At 48.2% G+C, this 23351-nt stretch overlaps 3 protein-coding genes across 3 annotated transcripts; 1 reads left to right on the top strand and 2 right to left on the bottom strand.

Moving 5' to 3' along the window:
- The first annotated feature begins 7442 nt into the window (after nt 1-7442).
- LOC120644757 lies at nt 7443-9135 on the top strand. The gene is made up of 4 exons (XM_039921458.1): nt 7443-7884; nt 8330-8434; nt 8530-8658; nt 8770-9135. The coding sequence occupies exons 1-4, from the start codon at nt 7479-7481 to the stop codon at nt 8955-8957; spliced, it is 828 nt and encodes a 275-aa protein (XP_039777392.1). The 5' UTR covers nt 7443-7478; the 3' UTR covers nt 8958-9135.
- Nucleotides 9136-9300: 165 nt separating this feature from the next.
- On the bottom strand, nt 9301-12987 carry LOC120644758 (protein LIFEGUARD 4-like). Its single transcript, XM_039921459.1, has 4 exons — nt 12509-12987; nt 12231-12344; nt 9978-10135; nt 9301-9862 (listed from the first exon to the last, which is right to left on the bottom strand). Exons 1-4 carry the CDS (start codon nt 12819-12821, stop codon nt 9665-9667), a joined length of 783 nt encoding a protein of 260 aa, XP_039777393.1. The 5' UTR covers nt 12822-12987; the 3' UTR covers nt 9301-9664.
- A 5470-nt stretch (nt 12988-18457) lies between these two features.
- LOC120645776 lies at nt 18458-21635 on the bottom strand. The gene is made up of 9 exons (XM_039922516.1): nt 21478-21635; nt 21110-21397; nt 20845-20982; nt 20641-20727; nt 20513-20550; nt 20385-20426; nt 20001-20072; nt 19411-19551; nt 18458-18823 (listed from the first exon to the last, which is right to left on the bottom strand). Exons 1-8 carry the CDS (start codon nt 21633-21635, stop codon nt 19472-19474), a joined length of 903 nt encoding a protein of 300 aa, XP_039778450.1. The 3' UTR covers nt 18458-18823; nt 19411-19471.
- Nucleotides 21636-23351: the final 1716 nt, after the last annotated feature.

Genomic DNA, 23351 nt, shown 5'->3' on the forward strand with positions numbered 1-23351 from the left:
GCAGGAATTGATTTGCTCTGTGTTTCAACACTCCTTTTCTGATAAGCTTCACGACACTTTTTATTTCTTTCATTATTTTTATCACCTGTCTTCAAAGGATTCAGAATATTATCACTTCCCCGATTGAGCAAAGCAGAACCTGTAGACGTGGAGAGTTAGTTTTGTGCCATGAAAATATTCTTCAATTTTTCGAAAAAGCTAGAATATTAGTAACTGGTATTGGTAGGCAGCCTGCACAATTGATGTTTTCTCAGGTTACAGGCCAACTTCAGACTGTTATCACAGATAAGGAATATGATGCGCTGATTCCAGAGATATAAAGTTGACCATGAAGGATATCCAGTAGTAGAGACCATGAAGGATATTCAATAGTAGATATTTCTTGCTCTAAATAAAACCTTGAAGAAGCTACAATCTAGGTAATTGGAGCAAAAAAGATAAGAAGCAACAATCTCAGCTGAATAGCGTAACAATGGAGCAATTATGATAAGGCCAAACTGGATACGCAGAATCCAAACAAAGATTCATAGAACCCAATAGCTAGCTGTGTACACATAGGACAATGTGAAGAGTATTCATTGAATCAGTTTGAGGATTCACCTTGAATTATAATTCTCTGACTATATCTTCAGACAAGCATGTCCAAGTCCAAGTACTGATGAGTGATTACTGAACTGCTCAGTCCCCGATACTTTAGCTCCTTTCCTACGATTGCAAGCCACACAGATTGACGATTACTTACATGTTCTGGGAACGAACCGAGCTTCCGCGGGAGATCAACGTGCGGCGGTGGACGTGCGGCGCGAGGAGCACGATCGCGATGGCGAAGGTAGCCTTGCGAGATCTCGGCACGTTCCAATTTGAAGTGCCTGGCGTGTGCAAGGAAGGAAATAAAAGGAAAGAGAGAAACGACGGACGGGCGGACGGGAGGAGGGACGAAACGAAGAGCGCGGGACGATACGAAGCGAACGAAAAAAAGTCTTACTTACTCCCTTGTGAGTAGTAGAGATAGAGATAGAGATGAGATGCGCCGTGTTTGTTGGCTACGAAACTTGGGATCCAACCAAACATCTGACCGTGAATCATACATGAGAAAGAAAGAAAAAAAGATATAAAACGGTGATGCAGCCAGATACACTTTTGACCAAAATCTTTTCCAAACCGGCAGGATCTTCCGATGCATGCGCAGCTCAGGATTTGCAACATGGGGGGAATTGCAGCTCAAGTCGATTGTCACTTGCAATAATAATATACTCAATGATAGACTCGTACAACAACATTTCTTTAGAAGCTTAAACGATTTGCATTGGTTAGATTAATTTCTTAAGTTACGCTACTGCATGCATAAGCTACTGTATGCATATTTTAGGGAGGCCCCATAGTTTCAGGGTCCACGGTGGCCGCTCCTCCCCCTACTCTCAGTGGACGGGGGTCAGCTGCCGGGGACGGGAGGGATGCTGGCCAGCGCATTCGTCTCGCGGCGCCGCCGCATGCACTGCCGGGGCAGCGGCGCCGCGGCGGAGCGCGAGCTGGGGCGGCTTAGGCTTGCCCCGCGGGGGGAGGGCCTCCAGCCCCGGCGCCGGAGAACCGAGGTCGAAGAACCAGCCGGCGGCGCGCGCGCCGAGGTGAGGGAGAGTCGGCCGCGGGCCGCGAGGGGCGGAGCGCGGCGGCGGCGGTGGCGGCGGGCGGCGCTACCGAGCCGGTGCCAGCAGGCGCGTCGGCAACGGCCGGCCGCGGGCAAGGAACGGGCTCGGCCTCGGCCTCAGCGGCCGCGGACCAGAAGGAAGAGAAGGAGGCGCCGCCCGCCGGGACGTGCGCGCGCGCCGAGCCCGAGCCCGAGGCGGAGAGCGCGAGGTCGTCGGCGGAGCTCTGCGCGGTCTGCCTCGAGGGCGTGCGTGGCGCGGCCTCGGCGGCGCTGCCGTGCTCCCACGCCTACCACCCCGGCTGCCTGCTCCCCTGGCTCGCCGTGCACCGCGCCTGCCCCTGCTGCAGGGCCGCCGTGCCGCCTGAGCAGAGTGAGTATACGACTACGATTTGAGATGGACAGAGTAGCACTCCGTCCGTTCCAAATTGTAGATGTTTGATTTTTTTTACCTCAAATTTGATAATTCATCTTATTCTAAAATTTATGCAAAATATCACTTCTTTTGTTGTGAGTTGTTTTATCAATACAAAATCTTCAAGAATGACTTAAATTTGGCAATGTTTGTATAAAATTTTTGAATAAGTTGAGTGGTCAAACTTAGGATAAAAAAGTCAAACGAACTACAATTTAAAACGGAGGTAGTAGCATGCTGTTTGGTCTGTTTGGAAAATTACGCTATGATAAGTTAGACCTTCTTGTATTTGGAATTCCCTGTGCAGAAATGTTATATATCCAGCTTCTTGCATTTTCAGAACTTTAGAAGCAAAGAGTGCCCTTCAGCTTCTTGCATTTTCCTTACAAGTTTCACAATGCAGCTTAGCCCAAGATAAATAAAAGATGCAGCTAGCTATCTGATTGCTCATGTTGAAAGGGAAAAAAAAAATATCCTTCCTTTACAGTTTGGACTGGGATAACGCGCGATCGGTCGCGCAGAAGCCAATCGCGCGACACCCCCTAGTCCGTGTAAGCTGAGCAGGCAGAAATGCATCTGTCTTCAGCCCCTACTGGCGCATGTCTTGTACGACGTTAAATAAGGACGGGTCGTGCGGGGCGCGCAGCATGCGGCCTCTTTTCCTGCCCAAACAGCATTGTACTGCCAAAATTATATTTAGCTTCCCTTCTAAGCTCTAATACTATATAGTAACTTTTTAGTATGAAATAACTTTGTAAAAAATGTTTTATCTCATTCGTTCGAGCTCTGTTTTGAATACCGATTGCACTGTTGTATTCTGCACGATGAGACGGTCAAAACTAGATCCCACTTGTATATATTTTGAATATGTTTTGCACTAGTAGCAAGTTGCTATATGTTATATACATAAGTTGCCACAAAGACACAAGGTTTTATACACATGAGTTGCCACACATATAAGATATAAGTTACTATACATAATACACATAAGATAAAAGTTATCATAAAATTTTTATGAATTATCACAAAAATAAAGTTGCCACAAAAGAATAATCTATTATAAACATAAGTTGCCACATTATCATATACATAAGTTGTCACAATCCTAAAATATCATACATATAAGTAGTAAAAAAAGATTAAGTATCGAGTTTATATATAAATTGTCATAAAAATAAAAGTTGTCATATACTAAAATAAAAGTTCTACAAAAATAGAATCTATTATGCACATGAGTTGCTATGTATGTAAGATATAAGTTACCACACATATAATTTGTAAGTTGTTACAAAAACAAAGTTGGCACAATAGTATAATTTGTTGTGAACATAAGTCGTCATAAATTAAAATTGATCATATACGTGAGTTGTCACAAACATAATATGTCATACAAATAAGTAGTAAAAAAGAGCAAATTATTGTACATATAAATTTATATACAAACTGCTATAAAATTAAAATTTTCACACATATAAAATAAAGGTTGCTATAAAAACATCTACTATATACATGAGTTGTCTCATATCTAAGATATATGATGCAAGTTACTATTAATAAAATCGATCATACACTCACATACATGAGTTGATAAAAAATGTCGGTGTCCCGACCCGGTGGTACAGATCCCAACTAGTAAATGCTGCGTGTTTCCTCGTCCCAGATGTTGATGCAAGAGGCAACACAGTAACGCACGGGTTTATCCTGGTTCCGGCCGCAGGGCCGTACGTCCAGCAAGAGGGTGTGCGAGAGCACTGTATTATCTTGCACCCGGAGTGCATGTAGTAGGGGTACAAGCGAGGCGAGAGAGGGAGGGAGGCTCCCAAGTCTCTGCTAGAGGAGGAGTTGTGCGTGGCAGGTAGCGATGTTGGAGCTAGGAGTGAGTGCGTGCTCCGTGAGCGATGTAATGTCTAGAGAGCCGACCGAACTAGGTGGCGATGGTAGCTAACGTCCCCTTAAAGAAAGCCCGCCTCTCCTTTTATAGTCACAAGGAGGGATGGTGTACATGCGCAGGGGAGCGTGGAAGTCGTCGTTTTCCCCCGAATCGCGGGGGTGCAGTGGTCGAATACTGTAGGAAGTACACTGTGGAGTATGGCGTCGGGCGTGGTGGTCGTCTTGGGCATCGTCCTTGACCTCGCGGAGATCACGTCGGCGTCCTGCCAACCCCAGCAGGCGGCGTGGTCGTCGCTGTAGGGTGTACAGTCCTCCAGATGTGGCGTGGTGGCGTTCCATGGGCCCTGCAGGTCAGGGTCTTGCGTGCACCAGCGATAGCGGGGCACGTGGCGATCCCGGACCCCATTGGACAAAGTACCGGCGTGTGCACTAAGGTGGTCCGAAGGTCGCGTGGAGGTCCCGGACTCCTCGAGGGGGAGGTCCGGGCCCCCGGCTGCTAATGATGGGCACCCCTCTTCAAGGGGGCGCGTGGCGACACCGGACCCCTCCCGGAGCGGAAGGCGGGTACGGGGCTATACGTGTGATGAGGTGGAGTCCGGACGGCCGGAGTTGGCAGAATAGTGATGGGAACAGTGCCGAGCCCGTCTCGTCCCGCGTCGCAGGTTCCACAGTGCTGCCACAGCGTTCGGGATGGCGGAGCAGTGACCGGAGTTGGCGGATGGGACTCCGGTCACAGCCACTGTGGGGAATGACGGTCTGACGCCGTCTGTGCTGAGCGCTGTGGAGGAGTGGTTGGCACTTAATGCCTCCGTACGACGGGCGGGTGAGCGGCAGGGCCGTTTGTCCTTTACGCTGAAGGGTGGCCTCGAGCGAGGCGGAGATGAGTTGCCTGCTCGAGGGTAGGTTCCCTACCCTCGAACGAGGCGGAGATGCAGGGCGCAGTCGAGGTTCCCGATGGGAGCCCTCAAGCGAGGCGGAGATCGCTCCACGGGTTCGAGGGGGATGCGAATGGGCTGTGGGCCTCTCCTTTCTTTGAGTCCTCTCCTTTCTTCCAAGTTGGAAGGAGGCCGTGGTCCTTCATGGGCCCAGTTGCCTAACGTGTGTTTTGTGTTTTTAGGGTTGATCTTAGTACCCCGATTAGGGTGTCCCTAATCGTGGTACCCGACAAAAAACAATACTCTTTATACACATAAGTTGTTACTACAGCAAAATGATATACACATAAGTTGCTAGAGCAAAGAGAATAAGTCATCACATAAGTTGTAAACTTGTAACTAGTGTAAAACATCATGAAAACATATGCAAGTGGGATCTAATTTTGTTCATCTCGTCGCGTAGAACATATTGGTGCAATCGGTTCTCGAAAAGGAAGTAATATGAAGTAGATAAAATATTTTTTAAAATAACTTCTCATATAAAAAAAATTATTTTCTTCTCAATGGGTGCATCTTGGCAGACCAAAGCATCACGCCGGGGTGGCGGGGGCGTTGGGCCGCAGGCGCGCAGGTCAAGATGTAGGACAATCTGGCACGAAATTTGTTGGGCTGCGGGCGTAGGCCAGAGGTGGGTCAGCGCGGTCGCGCACTCGCGCGACTTGTCATAGTTTAGATTTTTCCTTACAGTTTATAATCCAGTCTGCAAGGCTAACGCCATTTTTTGTAGACTATGTCAGCGTTAGCAGATCACGTGGATGACCCGCCGGCACAGGTTGGGCCTTGGTACACATCGTACCGAATTGACTGAGCCCGGTTAATTTTGGCCCAGTGGAATTTTTTTTTACGTGCTCCAACTCAGAAATTAGAATCCGCTGGGGTCGTGACTCGTGAATGCTTGGCGCCATTGACTTTCTCCGGGGAGTTTCAATCCTAGCAGCTATTTTTCTATTAGAATATAATTATAATATATGATAATATTTTAATTCTCCAAGTGATCCCTCCGTTGTAAATTGTATCCATTTTTACCCTAAGTTAGAATTTCCAAGTTTTGACCAAGTCTAGAGAGAATTGTATCAACATGTATTACATCAAATAAATGCTATTCCATGGTTAAAGAAGATAGCTTGATGTTGCATATGTTGGTGTTGGTTTCTATAAACTTGGCGAAAATTAGAAAAGTTTGACTTAGTACGACACTAAAACTAACTATAATTTGGAAAGAAGGAATTACTTTTTTTTCTAAAGCAAATGGCATTTGATGTTTCGCGTTGCCAAACTAGAAATGTTCGAACTTCGAAGCTACCGGCAGTCAAAGTTTCCAACATGTGACCTGGTTTCTGTTAGAACGTAATTTGACCAATGGGAGTAGCTAGGTCAATGCTTGAGCTCAATGAAATCATTGTCGCGATTTGAGATTTATACTCCCTCCGCTCTATGTTATAATTCGTTTGAATTTTTTAACCACAAGTTTGACCACTCTTCCTATTTAAAAAAAATTGCGCAAATATAGTTAAATGTAAGGTATTCTTGAGCAACTTTTATTAATAGAGCTAGCAATAATAAAAGAAGTGATATTTTGCATAAATTTTTAAATAACACGAGTGGTCAATTTCGTGGTCGGAAAAGTTAGCGAATTATGATTTGGCACGGGGGATTATATTTTTTGTTTAGAAAACTTCCACGAGCTTCTAATATTATATTGGCAGCTCACGCATGGGAATCGTGCTGAAGGAGTGGGGATTATCTCTCAGCTCCACCAGCGCGGATGAATAGCTAACTACCCGTTGGTTCCTTCATTCGTCAGACAAACCAAGGGCCAACCAAATAAACCTTCTCGAAGCAGCAACACGGCACCCACCAACCGTGGCGATCGAGCGACGTCAGACAGATCCGGCGCCGCCCATTCATTCACCCATTCATTCCATTCATCAGCCGGTCGACAAGGGCTCAATGATAAAACGGGCAGATTAAGCATTTCCAGCAGTGAAGAAGAAATCAACAATAATATACTACCTCCGTTTCAAATTATAGTTCGTTTGACTTTTTTTTTACCCTAAGCTTGACTACTCGTCTTATTTGAAAAATTTGTGTAAATATTGTCAAATATAAGTCATTTTTAAAGATCTTGTAGTGATAAAACAACACACGATAAAAAAAGCGATATTTTGTACAAATTTTGAATAAGATGAGTGGTCAAATTTAAGATCCAAAAAGTCAAACGACCTGCGATTTGGAACGAAGGGAGTATACAAGAACAGTATATAATTAATCCGGTGAAATTGACCTCATTGTACACGAGGACACGGCATTACGGCTTGGCTTCAGAGTAGTTCGGTCAGCCTGCATGTGTCTTCTAGATGCAACGGAATCGGTAGCAGCTCCCAACCTGACGCGCGCGAAAAATCTCCCAACACTGAACACCAAACGGCGCGGCAGAGGACGACCGGAGAACCCGTCAGGTTCCGGTCTCTGTTAATCTTAAAAAAGAAGAAGAAAAGGTTGCAGTCCTCCGATCTGAACTTCCTATCGTTCGTCAAATCTGACGACGCGCGTGGCGCCGGCCGGCCTGCTCTGCCCTTTTATCTTCCACGAAAGCATGGGATGGGGGCTCGCAAGTCGCAAGCTCACCAGTCAGGCAGTCACCCCACCACGACGCTCCCAGGCCTCCGTCCGTCCGGCCATCGCCAGCCTCGCAACGGCAGGCGGCTCTCCGAGCGCCAGCCAGCCAGCAGCTGCGTGTCGGTCCTCTCTCCGGCGAGGGATGATGGGGCGCGGCGCCGGGCGGCTGCTCGCCCTGCCGGCGTGTCTCGCCGCGATGCTGCTGCTGCTGGCCGGCGGGGCGGCGGCGGCGGGCGAGTGCGGCAGGGCGCAGTGCGGCATGGGGAGCTGCGCCGAGTCCGACGACTACACCTTCGGGTTCGCGTGCCAGTGCCGCCCCGGCTGGAGCCGCTACCACCTCGGCGGCATGCAGTTCCCCTACCTCCCCTGCGTCATCCCCAACTGTAAGACCTAGCCTCCCCCCTCCTCCCCTCCATCTCCGTTCCTCCAAGAACTCGCCGGCGTGAGCGTGGTCGCTCGCCCTCGCCATCAGCCAGCCCCAGGCGCCGGGAACGGCGGCTCTCGAAGTCAACCTTGGCACCTCGCCAAAGTCCACCTTGTGCATCACGTGCCAGGAGTCTTGCCACGGGACTTTACTTTTTTTTTTCCTTCCTTCGGAAACTTCTGCTGCACGCTTTTCAAAAGAAAAAAAAACTTCTGCTGACTCGGCAGCCGGTCAGGCTCCAAGTTTCCCGTGGCCCGGCTTGGACGGCCCGGAATTTCGCCCGTTGAAAACTTGGCCCAAAAAATATGTAGTCTTTGGCACGTGTCACGGGGTCAGAAATGTGAAGTGAACAAGCAAGGCTTGGGTTGCAGCTAGCGTTGACTCCTCTCTCCCTCCTCTTGCAGGCACCACCACCAACAGCTGCCAGGACGGGTCGTCCCCGCCGCCGGCTCCCCCACCGCCGCCGCCGCCGCCGCCGCCGCCGTTTACCAACTCCTCCATCTTCGACCGTAAGAGCTGCTCCCTCCAACCGCGTAGTACTCATGTCAGCTGAACTGAACCGAACCCATGGCTGAAGTGTGTCTTTCTCCTTCCGTTTCACCAGCGTGCCTGATGCAGTACTGCGGCGACGGCGGCGCCTGCGAGAAGGCGTCGGACTTCACCCACCGCTGCCGCTGCCGCGACGGCTACGCCAACCTCCTCAACGACACCACCTACCCCTGCTACCGCCAGTGTAAGCGACCCCCACGCCTCTTCCATGACCTCTCTCTCCTTAGCTGAAACGCTGAAGAGCCTAGCTAACCGGCCTGGTGCTCTCTGGTCTCCGGCGACGACGACGACGCAGGCTCGCTGGGGTCGGACTGCAGGGACCTGGGGATCGGCGTGATCAACGGGTCCACGCCGACATCAGCGCCGCCGGCGCCCTTCTCCTTCACCGTCAGGAAGTCCGGCGCCGGGGCCGCCGCCAAGCCCGTGGAGAGGCTGCTCGAGCTGCTCGCGCTCATGTCGTTTCTCTGGCTCCAGGCGGTCTGAGCTCGGCTTCTAGCTCATCTTTTTGTTAAGAATTTGGTACCATACGAGTTGTCTTCAGGTTAGGGTGCCGTGTATCATACAGTACAGCCCAGTTTTATTTATTTCCCATTGCATTGCACCAGTGTTATGTAAAAAAATTCTATTGAGAAATAAATTGGCAGCAAACACTACACTACAATACCCTGCATTCCTACTGTACATTCTAGGAGATCGACCAGAAACGCTCTAAACCAGAGCAACAACGATACGATGCGAAACAAACAGAACAGAAGCAGCGGCTGCACACCGACGAGATGACCAGACCGATCGGCAGAGCAACGACACTCAGCGAACAAACAAGCGATAGTAGTAATTTGGATCTCCATTAAGGTTTCGGATCCAGCCGCGCTTTGGATCTCCATTAAGGTTTCAGAACCAACAGCAATGAGAAGTTCAGAACCACCCGGTGCCGAAGCACAGAACCAACAGGATATCTCAAGGTCTATGATTATCTATCGCTACTAGCGCAACTCGTCATATATACCGCAATCTCAGCTAGAGCTTGGCTAATTACATATCAGTCTCCAGCTCCATAGTGCTACTGCTACTATTAGGTACTTGGTAACTTGAGGCAGCTAGAGTTGTGAGGCTATGTGACGTGATGCACCATGTACGGGACGAGCGAGGTGATGTCAGGGTGGGGGTGTTGAGGTGAAACCGGCGATGGATCACTGGAAGGAGAGCGACATCTGGGCCATGAAGAGGTTGATGACGTCCAGGTAGAGGGCGATGGCGGCGACCACATACTCGTTGTAGGTGTGGCGCTTGAGCAGCATGTGGGTGTCGAAGATGATGAAGCCCGAGAACACCAGGGTGGCCAGGAACCCGTAGATGGTCATGGCGACCCGTCCCAGAGGGAAGAAGATCTGCAAAGTCCAGTGGATTACAACATTACACTGTATGCCAAACAGGTGGCACGGAGAAAGATGGATCTGTTGAGAAAGAGGATCGGAAGACCGCGTTGTCGTCGGGCAGGCAAACCTGGATGACGAGGTACACCAGCAGCACGCTGAGGCAGGTGAACAGGAAGGGGAACATGAAGGTGAAGTCGTAGCCCTTTTTCACAGCCCAGAAGGTGAAGAGGGTGAGCCCCAGAACAGCAACTGCGGTGAGGATGGCAGCCTGCAGAACCACTTTGCCTGTTGACATAACACAAGAATTGCACTTCATCAGCCATAATATATATATATATATATATACATATACATATATATATATATATATATATATATATATATATAATACATAGTAGCTTCCTAAAAGACGTAATGCACTAGTAACTAGAGAGTAATTTAAAATGTTTAGAATGGTGTTTCCACCGCTTCCGCCATTCCCCTTCAAGGATTCCTCCTCTTGGATGGCGTTGGATGGTGGTATGTGGAGCCTGGAGGAGCTGTCGGTGTCACCATCAGCTTCAAGGGAGGTCGTCGTATCCGGTGAGCTGTGGCTTGTGCACCCTTCGCCGCCTTTAGTCCCCATTCCGTTGGGTGGTCCCTCAGATGGAGGGCGACAGCAGAGCGGCGTAGCTACGAGGGGTGGTGCAGGGTGCATCAGCCATGACGAAACCGGCGAGTATGCTGTTCGGTGGGGGCGCTAATCGGCGATCGGCGGTTATCTTACAGTCGTGTCGTGCCTTGTCTTTGAACAGTTTGTGAGTTGTGTCTCTCCTACATGTTGTTCTTGGTGTTGTATCCAGTTGTTCGAGTTCTTCTCTAGTTCTTTGCTCATCTGACTGTGTGGCAGTCCCTACTTGTAAGGTACTTGTATCAAACCATCACCGGCTAGTCCGGCATCCGTGGTTTAATGGAATTCAGGTGGGGATTTTTCGTCCCCCCCCCGGTGACCTCTCAAAAAAAAATGTTTAGAATGCCTGAAAGTTGGGCAGATAAGATTTCTTCACATTTACAAACCAACAGAAGGAAGTAAGATTTATTTCAGATCTATAGTCGTCCAATAAAAAGCAGTGTGCCATGGATTTCACATTTTCACCACAATTGAAGGAATATGCATGAAAATTGTGCAAGTAAGGTTTACTTGGTATCTAGAACAAATCAGAGAAAAGTTGGATTCAATTAAGATTGTTTTTTTAATATAACATAAGTAATGGGAGACATGGATTTTCTCACAACAAAAACACAAGCATTCAGCACATAAAACTCACAGGCAACAAATATAACATAGCCCAGTACTCGAAGATGATAGATACAGTAAGGTTTCTGCAAGATGATCCGGACCCAGTTGTTCTATCACAAAGTAAAAAGCTAGAGATCACGTAACAAAAACCAACTCATGCATCTTCATCAAAATGTAATGACTGCCACCACAGCGTATGTGGTGGTTTAAAACTAGCATACTGGCTGACCTGAAACTGAATGCATGTAAAACACATGCAGAGGAGTGATAGTGCAGATAAATCTTAAAAAGTATAGTACAAGCCAATGGTAAAAAGTAATTTTTTTCCTTATGCTAAAAGTAACTGTTGTGCAACTCACCCAAATGATACCACAAGAAATGAAACAGGACTTGCTAATGGACTCAATACAGGACATTGACCATTGCGAATAATTACTCTGTATGGCGACAACAGTAAGAAATTAATGGTATAAATTGCAAACAATGCAGGAGTTGTCCATTATACAGAAAACTATTTGTGCAGGCAAACAAGACCATGCAAGAATAGTACATTTATATGGTGCAGTCACAGGATTTGGTTTAAAAAAAGTTGACCCTGAGCTGATGCCCATCATCCTACCACTGCCAACAACTAAAGTCTAAAGATAGGGAGAAATCCTACTCAAATTCCACAAAGCTCATGAGTCCACCCCGAATTTTTGCAGGGAACAGAGTAATTTAACATTTATCTGCTGGCAGCAGAAGAATATCATAGTTGATAAAGAGTCACATACTAGTACGCCTACAGATGATCATCCATTCCTGCGCAAAAAAAGGAAAAAGAAGTTCCACTCTTCTTCTCTACCAAAACCCCCCACAGAGCCCCAAATCTGCTCTGTTCAACAATCAAATTGACAGCTACTGCATTCCCCCAAAAAGAAAGTGCAGGATCACACATCCCTAACAATCCATCACAACAATCACCAGATCGGAAGCAGAAGATGACAAATTGGCCCCAGAAACCACCAGAATTTCACCACCCGCTGCACCTGATCTACCCACATCACAGCAGAAAGCGAAGACACGGGAAATGGAGATGATGGCGGAACCGTGAGGCCGTACCGAGGCTGGTGGAGGTGGTCATGGCGATGCTGAGGCTGCAGCAGAGCGTGAAGACGCCGAGCAGCACCAGGTTCGTGGGGTGCTTCTCCCGGTACTTCAGCATGGGGAACATCACTGCACAGCAGATCAACCGCAACGCGTTAAAACTTAAAACCCGGCGCCGCTCATTCCGATTTAATTCCGCACCGCAGCCGAACGAACCAAGCACGCGGGGGCGACCGGAACCACGCGAAACCCTAGGGAGGGGAGGGGAGGGGAGGCCGGGAGGGGGCTCTCACCGATGAACGGGGAGACGAGGATCACGATGAAGACGGGCCAGACGGCGGCGGGGGGCCCCGTGGCGAAGAAGCGCGGGACGGCGCGCACGAGGCAGGCCGCGACGGAGACGGCCGCCGTGAGCGCGAACTGCAGCGCCAGGATCGCGTAGACCTTGCGCACGAACGCCCAGCGCAGCCGCGGGTCCTCCTCCTCCGCTACCTTCCTCGCCGCGGGCTTCGCGGCCTCCTCCGCCGCCTGATCCGCCCCCGCCTTCCCCGCGGCGGGCGCGCCCGCCTCGACGTCGGCGTCCTGGGGCTTCGGCATCGCCGGCATTCCGCGCGGCGATCGGCTAGGGTTCGCGCGGCGCAGTGGGGTTTTCGGGGCGGGGGAGTGAGGGGGGGGGGAGCGCGGCGAGGTCGGCGAGGGTGGGGAAAGGCGGCGCTATATACGGGCCGCGTCCGGGCCGGCGCGCGGGCCCACCTGGCAGCGAGCCGGGCCGGGATCTCCGATCCCCCGCGGCGGCGTCGGGCCTCGCGAGCGGACGCGTGTCGACCGGCCACCGGTGGGGGGGAGGGGTCCGGTACGCGGCGCGGCGACCGGTGGGGCCACGCGTTGACGATGGCCCCACCGGTCAGCAAGACGTCGCGCGTGGAAGTGGTGGTTTGGTGGGCAGAGTGACACGGGAAGGGACATGCGGGCGAGCAGGTGGGGCCGACGCGGGTCTACCCGGGACCTCTTGTCAGTGGCACGGGAAGGGACGTGCGGGCCCGCACCGGCACATGCGCATGTGCTGGCCGTTGGGGTAGGATTAGGAAGGAGGAGGAGGAGGAGGAGGAGAAGCCACGCGTCGACGCGTGGGTGGGCGGCGGAGTGGTGCCTGACTGGCTGCCGATTCACCAGTTGCTTCCCTTCCCTTGCAGATCAATCTTCCCATCCTTTTCCATGCAAAAGTGGTACATTTTCACGTGTTTTTCTTTTCGTTTTCTTGCTAAAGGGATTCAGGAAATTTATGGGAAATAGTTGAAGTCTACGTGGGAATTGGAGGTAAATTCTCCGATTTCTCCGGCCCAGGCAGCGGTCTACCGGTACTTAAAAAAACATCAACTTACCTGCTAGAGACGTCTAGATATCGGGATTGGGAGGAACATTCTAAGATATCTAGTATGAGTGCTTGTTAATTTAAGCATGTGTACAATCTATACCGAGAAAGAAGATTCGAGGGAATGCGACGTGACTTGCAGTTGGTGGTGTGGACCGCTGGGTGGGGGCGGAGGTGGTGTGAGGGTGGGTGTAGAATCACGCGTTTTATATATTGGGATTAGGATGAACTTGCTAAGGTATCTAATGTGGGTGTTTATCAATTAAGTACGCGTACAACCTACACAGGGAAACAAGTTTCGAGGGAATGTGACATGACTTGGAGTTGGTGGTGTGGACCATTGGGTGGGTGGGTGCAGAATCACGCGGTTGGTTCCCTAGTTCTTTGAACCCTTTTCCATACGGATAGTTCAAGCAGTATCGCGTTCTACTTTATTTCTTTTTGCTCAGCTTGCTTTTTTTTCACTTTGGCATCTAGGAAGGATCGCATATGATGCTCGCGGTACATGCCGTGTTTATTAAGAATGCACTATTAGAACTTTCGCGGAAGGTGGTTTTACAGAGGTTGCTGCTCGAAACATGTTCTAGTTTGGTTAATTTCGATCTAGTCTGCTGTCTACGACACCCTCTCACTTAACTATGGATAGTTCTAGGTTGTGATCGTGAGGCACAGCATTAATTAACAAAGCACGTCCCTTGGGTGCTTCGTTGCGACCCGATCGAACGCGGCGTACCATGGTGCTTCATTTAAACCACTACTTTTACAAGGCTGTTTCCGTCCGATGGCTTGCTTTTCGATTGGTACGGTACTCGAGAGCTGGCTAAGCTAGCGGGCTCAGCTCGGGGCTCCGACCTCGCTCCGGTCCTAGGTAGCTACAGCCTACATGGGTGATGGGGTCATGCATGATACACAGATACAGCAAGCATCCCGGCCTAGCTCTTCTTCCACGTAAGGCTCTCACACACCACACCGCGCTCATTGTTAGGTTATGGGCGCGCGCGTACGTGGACCGCACGGTGACAAACACTGAAAGTTTCCATCAATCACGCAACCGATTGTTTGATCTCTTTTTTGTGAGAAAGGAAAATTTGCCGCAACTTGACTTATCAAGAAGTTAATAAATAATCTTAAATTTGGGTAAATTTATAAAAAGTTTACTATTATTTATATATTCAAATAGGTTTAGTATAAAAGTATATTACATGATTAATCTAATAGTACTTATTTTGTAATATAAATGTTATTGGTTAAATTTGAAATGGTTTGACTTCTTGAAAAACAATTCGTAAAGCTTATGGATTTTCTTCCGGAGATTGTCAGAAAGGAAGGTACCTCCACATATCACAGTAGAGAGGGGCATCCACAAATCGCAATAGGGAGGTACAACCATGCGTTTTGTAACCAGCAATTTCAGTACAAACTAGTGAGATGGCCTGTGTATTTGCGCGACTAGTATCGAGAATCTAATTAAATTTTTATATATATTGGTATTATTATTATTAAATTTATACTTTTCCTTTATGTTGTTATTTTACTATAGCACTCTATGTCTAGTTCTTAAAAGTAATTTAAATGTAGATATATTGTCATAAGTTTTTTTTGTTAGGGCTCTATTACTATCTCCATTAGTCAATCTCCCTTTTCTTTTAACTTGTTCCTATTCTAACTAAATAACTTTTGCTGGCTTTATTTTTTAATCAATAATATAAGTTGATAATTTATACATAACTTGAGGTATCTTTGCAAACAGGGTAGCTAAAGTTATTTTTGATTAATGTCTTCATAACAGCAATGATTAGTTATTTTCGTTAGTCATAGCAATATTTTTTATTTATTTTCTGATTAGCATGATTATTTATATGTCTTGAGACTGAATATACATAAAAAAGCAAGTGTTTTAGCAATAGAGATTGGAAAAATAGAAAATTACTTTTTATCTCGCTTGATTCTTTTTCGCACTACTTCTCCACCGTATATTGCCCAGCTCTGATCGCTTGCTTATTAATAAACGATTTGTGATTTTTTCCATCTTCGTTATCATATCTTGTATCGCTGCCGCTGCACGCTGTCTCGAACTCTCGATCGTCTCGCTCAACATGTTACTTTGCCCAGTCGCCCCGTCTCTCAACTACATGTGATTACCGTCTTCAAGCCTGATAACAACATTGCTTATTACTCTAAAGGGCCAACTCACAGCCGTCATGGACTATACTGCTCCTGCTAGTCGCGACTCCGGGTCAAGATGAACACTCAACGACCTGTGCATGTGAGATCGATTGGATTGTAGGCTCAAAAGGTGGTTGCTTCATATTTTAATCTTCACAGTCCGTGTGTACAAATAAGTTTTCTATTTCCATGACTTAAGTTACCGCAATTCATATAAATAAGATATAGAGTATTTTAGATTATTTTTTAATGGCAGTGGTGGGTTAATTTTAATTAGGCATAAGGGTATTTTGAGAAATTTTATCATAATGGCAGTGGTGGGTAATTTTATTTTTTTTCTTTTTTCTCCGATTAACGTGAGAATTTATAGGCCTTGAGAGCGAACGTGGAGACCCCTTTTGTTGGCCAAATAATAAGATAATAGATCACTCTGTTCATCAGCCGAAATCACCTAGCTTTTCTAGCGGATTCTCTCACAGAACACTATTAAACTAGCCAAAATCAGCCAGTTTTCCCATCAGCAGAATAGAACAAATATCTAGTTGAATCTATCTCGCGTGTTTGGTAGCACTACCCATATACATTTTGTTCCCCTCAGCAAATGTTACGTTTCGTTGCAGCGGTTGGTTTCGACGATAGTTTTGATTTGCTGCCGTGCCGCACACAAAAAATTTGCCGCGTTGCATTAGGCAACCCAGCGCCTGCCGCCCGCTCTCCACCACTTCTAATTAAAACTGTGCACACTTATGAGAGATAGAGTAACTTCATCACTCTCCTTTCTATTAATGAAAAATGTGCTCAGGTAGGGCCGTACAAGGAGTAACTTCATCAATCTCAAATATATGTGGCATGATAGAGAGGGGTCCGACTGGAGTGCAAGTAGCACAACCGTGCAAGGCTGCAAGCAACGCTTGCTAGGCCTCCGATCCCCATCGAACGGTGCATGTAAATTTTGCAAAAGAACCCTCCCGCACCAGCAGATCCGCCCCATGTACACTTTGCACAAGCCCCCTCCAAATACTATACCTCATCCTCACCGGTTCGTGAGTTCATGTGCCTGGTGATCACGTAATCTCCACGGTTCGGCGTGACGAGGTGCCGCCGCCGCCCTCCATCCAACCGCAAGAACGAGCTCTGGCCGGGCACGGACGGAGGACACTCTGTCTCTTCCCGCAGGTCGCCAGAACTCGGCCGCCGGCCACCACTCGGCCGCCGCGCACCACTTCCTCAGACTCGATAGTTCAGGCTTCTGGTCGGTGTGGGTCCCTGCTGCGGTATTGGAACCTGCGTCCACTGGTTTTAATTTCAACGATCAGCTCATCGCCTACGTGCGCCCGGCTCAGGTGAAACAACGATCATGCTTCTTGCATCAGGTGAACAACGCGGAATGATTAATGCTAAATCCTATTTGCTGCAGGAGGAGAATAGTTAGTCGTATAATAATAGATGAAGTTGGGCATAATAGGCGTAATTGCCCAAACAAGGGGAGCTGAAGCAGCGGCTCAAACATGCTCGCATTTACCTGTGGCAATGAAGCAATGTGTTTAGTGCTACACTTTCAGGATGATTTGCTAAAATAATGTGCACTTATATTTTTTTAGATGCCAAAAACAATTTGGATGCTATGTCAATTCTATAGTTTTATTTTCTCTTTGGATCCTGGAACACATTTGTATTCAAGAATTCCTCCACTGTAACACCTGTCCCAACTTCCTGCCTTCTCTGCTCTTATTTCATATGCAGCAGCAGCATGTTACCTATACATACAACTCGATTGCTGAGGCAAAAGATCATCTATTTTCATTCTTGATCACTCTTTCATTCTCATAACTATTGATGTCTGCAAACACATACACACACTATGCATCTATGCTGCTCAATTCTCTGAATTTAGCTAACATAAGAGAGAAAACAATCTTGCATTATCGAAGCAGGGAGCATTCTCACAAGCCGATTTTTATTAGCGACACAAAACTGATGTACATACTCAATTTTACAGTGCGTCAAAGTTGTATAGATGTTCATTACAATGGCAGGAACAACAATTTTGTCTGCACAAACAAGGATTACAGCAACTACCACCTCCATGTTGCGTCCTCCAAAATCATAGAATGAAAATGAAGCAGTTATTGCCCACGGAGTGCCCTTGACAACGGCAGCGAAAGAAGTTTGTGGCCAAGACCTGGGGCATCTGGAGGATGCCAGACAACGAACTTGTCAAGGCGTTGCCCTGCATCCTAGAGGTCAAGGCGTCCTGCATCTTAGCCTCTTAGGGGCCACGGCGGCGGCGCTCCGAGGCCTGATGGCGGGCGGCGTCCTCCATCCTAGGGGCTGCGTCGGCGGTGCTCCAAGGCCTGATGGCGGGCACGGCAACCTGTAGCCTTGTGGAGCAACGAGGAGGAGGAAAGTGGTGCGCGGCGGCCGAGTTCTGGCGAGCTGCGGCAGCGCTCGGATGGAGGCAAGCCGGCGGCCGAGTTCCGGCGAGCTGCGGCAGCGCTCGGATGGAGGCAGGCCGGCGGCGGTCGAACGAGTGAACACCACACCGATTACGATTGGGATTAATCTTGCCAAGGGGGTTTTCGTATTTTTGTTTTGCATCTCTGATGGGGTGCTGAGAGGGTTTATGTGTAAAAAAGTATGTCACCGTTGGATAGTCATCGGACACATCACAACAGCTGCTTGCACGCTTGCACAATTGGCCTGATTGCACCCAAGTAGCCGCCGATAGAGAGAGTTTGCACGATAACTTAGCATCAAGTTCTAAGTGACTTGCAGAGAGCTCAACATCGAAGTAGCAACTACTCCCTCCATCCCAAATTATACCAGTCGTTTTGGCTTTTCTAGATTCATAGTTTTTGCTATACACCTACATGTATATTTATGTCTAGGTGCATAAAAAAATCTATGAATCTAGGAAAACTAAAACGACTAATAATTTGGGACAGAGGGTGTAATAAATAGCTTGATTTCTAATAGTAGTAGACATCTAACAACTCTCGCGGCTCGTCTCAGCTGAGCATTCGAAGTTCATGCTGCAATAATCCCCCGCTCATGTCCTAATCGCCGGAGTCTGCAGGCCAACAGTATATATATTCCACCACCAGTTAGTATTGTCCAACAAATAACGTCATTATTGGATTATACAAGAAGCCAACGCCTTCTATTTCATTCAAGTACATGCATCATGTTGTAAAAAGGACACATGGGAAGTTGAAAACTCAAAATTACCAGAATACCTACCTACCTATAAGCTTTGTAAAATGAGAGTATCATTTGGACAAGTAAAATTTAATCTCCAGCAGAAAATTGCAAACAATACCCAAGGCAGAAAACAGCTTCACACATTCCACTCTTAAACCATGAGTAGAACTGTACAACACAGTCCAATCATCCGTACCACGTGTTACAAAACTGTTGTGTTAAATAGACATCTCAAGCATTCTATGAAGAAAAGTGTTGTTTTATAATAATCCCACTCAATCTACCAGACAAAACCAACCTTGCATGACAGCATATTCTATTTTTATTTAAAAGATTTAGCATACCCCTGCCTTCTACTGATGAAAGCATAATTTACCATTCTAGTGAATAAAAAAAGATCACATCACTGCATACAAATTTTAATTAAAGTAAGAACAAAAAAAGACAGTATTATACCATGCTAGCTTCAGCAAAAGCCCCACTTGTCCGTTGTCTTTTTGGATATTGATTGTGTTCATCAGAAGCAGTGACGTCCATTAGGTTCTTCCTTGGATTCATCCTGGGCACTGCCTACTTGACTTGAATGCTTACTTGTGCCTGACAAGAAGTTAAAATCAAAACTTATCAAAGATCATCTTATTAAGTATTATATACCAGGGTATAATGCCCATTGAATCAAATTTGTGCATGATCGATGTTTTCTACCAGTTAGCATTTCAAGGACCAAGAGCGAAGAAAATATTGGAAGTATAAACTTAGTTTACTGAGTAGGTGCAATCTCAAGAAACTTTTATCAAGTGAGCAAGCTTAGTAAATAGTAGCTCACTAATTCAAGTTCAGTTTTCGAACTACCATAACATAAGATGAGCTCCCTCCATTTTAAAATAACGATGATCAAAAGCTGCTTCCCATAATTTTGTACTATGGAAACCCTACCTAAAAGTCATCAACAAACAACACATCCAAAGCAAAATCTAGATACTGAGTTTGGAGGATAACAGATTTCTAGACTAAAGCTCAGGTTGATGTAACAGGTATGAATTTACCTTGGTTTCCACTTGTCTGAACTGGACCCTTCTGATGGAGCTCCTGAGGTTTACCAGCTTTCAAACTTTCATCTGAAGGCCAAATAAGTCCATTAATTAAGTTGGTGCAAGACAAACAAACATGCACAATCAATCCCGAAGAAAGTAAGTGATAATGGGGACATGAGATCTCTTTTAGCCGCCGCAGTCTGATGCCAAACAGGATGAACAGTAGAGTCAATAGGATCGGTTTTAGTCTTGGCAGTTTATCATGTAAGCTAGACTAAAATCACAAGCTGCCCAGGTGCATTCAAGCTACCAAACACTAATCAGCATGGAGTTGAACTCCCACACAAGGTCAATGCATATGCAAAGGGACTTGTAAAAGGAACGGTAAGTATTTACCAAGAATATCCGCTATCCAGGTTGCTGCCTTGGCATGCAATTCTGCCACCGACAAGCATTCATCATCATTAACTGTCTCTCGTATGCAATTGCTAATACAAGATGGTGCAAAGAAAAGGGTACCCTACCATTAGCTGATTCCTTAGACTGCCTTGAGGAAAGCAGACTGCAAATAAAAGAGGTAATATAAGAAACATGCTTACGTGAACGCAGTATGGGAAAAACAATCAGAACAAGCAGAGGCGTTGTAAAGTACCTCTCCCTCCTCCGGAGATAGCGCTTGGCAAGCGCAGATGCCTGCGGCCGGCGGGGATGGTTCTTCCTGCGATACCTCCAGCCAGTACTGTGTCAAAGGTTACAACCAAATGATGAAACAAGTGTCACTCGAACCGGAGATCAACAGGTTAGTGTAGATGCAGAAGACACCAAAGAGAGTGAGGAATTTTTCAGTTAAATTTACCTGGAGCAGATCGGAAGCACATTGTTTGGTTTCGTCGGGCTGGGCGGTTGGAGCACCACGCCTTTCAGCTCTGGGGTCCTGTGAACCAAGTCGTAGGCAATCTCAGCTGCCCGGTGCCTCACGCGCTCCCAGGATGCCCTATTACAGGTTACATTCATTAATGGCAAGGAGAGAGTCCGAGGAACAACAACGGCAGATGAATTGCAGACCTATGAATTGACGGGCAAAGAGATCAAATGAAATGCTACGAATTGTATGTACGCACACGAGATGCTGCTTGGCGTGGAGCGCGGTGAGCAGGATCGAATGGATCCTGAGGATGCCCTGGGAGCCATGGTTGCGGCGCTTGGACAAGAAGGCGCTCTCCTGGCTGCCGGCGAGGATATCCGCCAGGCAACTGTGCGCGACGAGGAAGAGATGCAGGACCTGGGCCTCGAGTCTCAGCAGGCGGCGGTCTTCCGGCTGCACGAATCGTGGATCGCGGCGACGACGACGATTTCGCCGGCACGGCGGAGGCGGAGCACCCGCCCTGCGGCGGATCCGGCACCGGTGCCTTGTAACACCGCGCCTAGCGGACAGTCCGCTGGGGACGGCGGACGGTCCGCGACGGCTCTATTTCCATCACTCCGAGACCGTGGTTCGTCGGTCACCGCCACGTGCCGACCGTCGAGCTCCTTCCCGACCATCTCTGTACGCGGCATTGAAGTCGCGCACCGCTCCTCCACCCACCCCGCGCCCAAGCCCTCGTTCTCTCTCTCCCTCAGTTCACTCTCCCTCTCTCCCGACGCCATGAACGGAGTGTGAACTCCTCCCGTTCGCCGGCCGATTTCACGAGCTTCCCTCCATGGATTTCAAATCCACCGCACCAAGAGCTCGACCACCTCTCTAGCTTCCTCCTCAACCCCGCAAACCACGGCCACGACCTCCACCTCGCCGGGAATCCCAGATTCCCCGGCCGCCAGTTCGAGTTTGGGCCAAACTCGACCTCACCGTGGAACTCCATCGTCCGAGCACTGTTTCCTTCGCCCAAGGGCTCAAATCGATTGTAAGTGAGTCGCTCATGCTCATGTTCCCCCGTTCCTCCACGTTCTTGTTGTTTCCACGCACGTTCACGACGATGTCATTTTGACCGCCATGGGCCGCACGTCGCCGACTAGGTTAGGATTGATTTCTTCGCGTGCGTCACCCATGCCCGTGTGCGCCTCTTCTAGTAGATGGTGTAGTGCTAGCCTCGCTGTCGGTCGGGCCGCCGTCGGCGGGAACGGCGCGCCGCGCGGCCGCGCCGGCATCACTGGTGGTGGCGCGCGGTGTCAAAAGATGTGAACTGCGGACGGTCCGCCTAGGAGGGCCGGACAGTCAGCAGGTCAAATTAGAAGTTGTCCAGAGATGATGTTGTCACTGGTGGTTTCGTAGAACTGAACTGCGGACGATCCGCTATGGGAGAGCAGACAGTCCGCCGTAGAGTTCAAGATTTGTCCAGAGACGATGTTGTCTCTGGTTGGTTCGCAGGGTTGAACTGCGGACGGTCTGCTATTGGAGGGCAGACAGTCCGCCGTAGAGTCTAGAATTTTGTCCAGAGACGTTGTCGTCTCTGGTGGATTGACAGAGTGAACTGCGGACGGTCCGCCAAGGAGGGCCGGACGGTCCGCAGTAGAGTTTAAAAGTTTGTTCAGAGGCGTCGTTGCCTCTGATGGTTTTGCGGAGCTAAACTGCGAACGATCCACTGTTTGAGAGCAGACAGTCTGCGGTATAGATTTAAAATTTGTCCAGAGAGGTAGTTAGTTCTGGTGGGATTGCAGAAGTGTGTTGCGGACAGTCCGCCAGTCAGTCTAGAAATTCTCCAGAGACGTTGGGGGTTCTGGTGGGTCTGCGAAGTTGAGCTGCGGACGGTCCGCCATTTGGTTGCGGACAGTCCGCAGGACATTTCATTTCGGGTATAGTGATTATATAGTTTGAGTTGCCCTCAATCATTTCATATGCATTTGTGTAGCATCCGCAGCTGAGGGCCACGTATATGAGGTGATTGTGGCACCGCAGGAGCAGCCGGATCAAGTCCAAGAAGAGAGGCGTGAGAACCCGGCCCAAGGCCCGTCCGACCCCAGCTCTGAGCAGCAGCCCGAAGGCAAGCCCTGGTGCACATCCTATTAATTTAAATTATAACACCTATATATGTATTTATTACTTGTGCATTATGTTTAGGATTTGTTTGAAACCCTAGTTGTATGAACCCTAGGTTTCCTTGAGTTATACTAGTATGTATAGGACGATAGAAATACTATGCTAGATAGGGTTCGGTAGAAGTCGAGTAATTTCCACTTACTCGCGAGATATAGGTTATTTCATGTTTCCCTATATGAGCTACTAATCTTGGAATGAAAGGAAAAATAGAGTTTGAGACCGGGCGGAGAAAAATGTAGCTCCGTCTGTGTCGGTTAAGGACCGTACCGTTGTCGGCCCTACTGATCATGTTTGAACTGTACTAACCGCATGCCGGGAGTAGGAGGTAG

Source organism: Panicum virgatum, chromosome 8K (assembly GCF_016808335.1).
Source record: "Panicum virgatum strain AP13 chromosome 8K, P.virgatum_v5, whole genome shotgun sequence".
NCBI classification, from domain to species: domain Eukaryota; kingdom Viridiplantae; phylum Streptophyta; class Magnoliopsida; order Poales; family Poaceae; genus Panicum; species Panicum virgatum.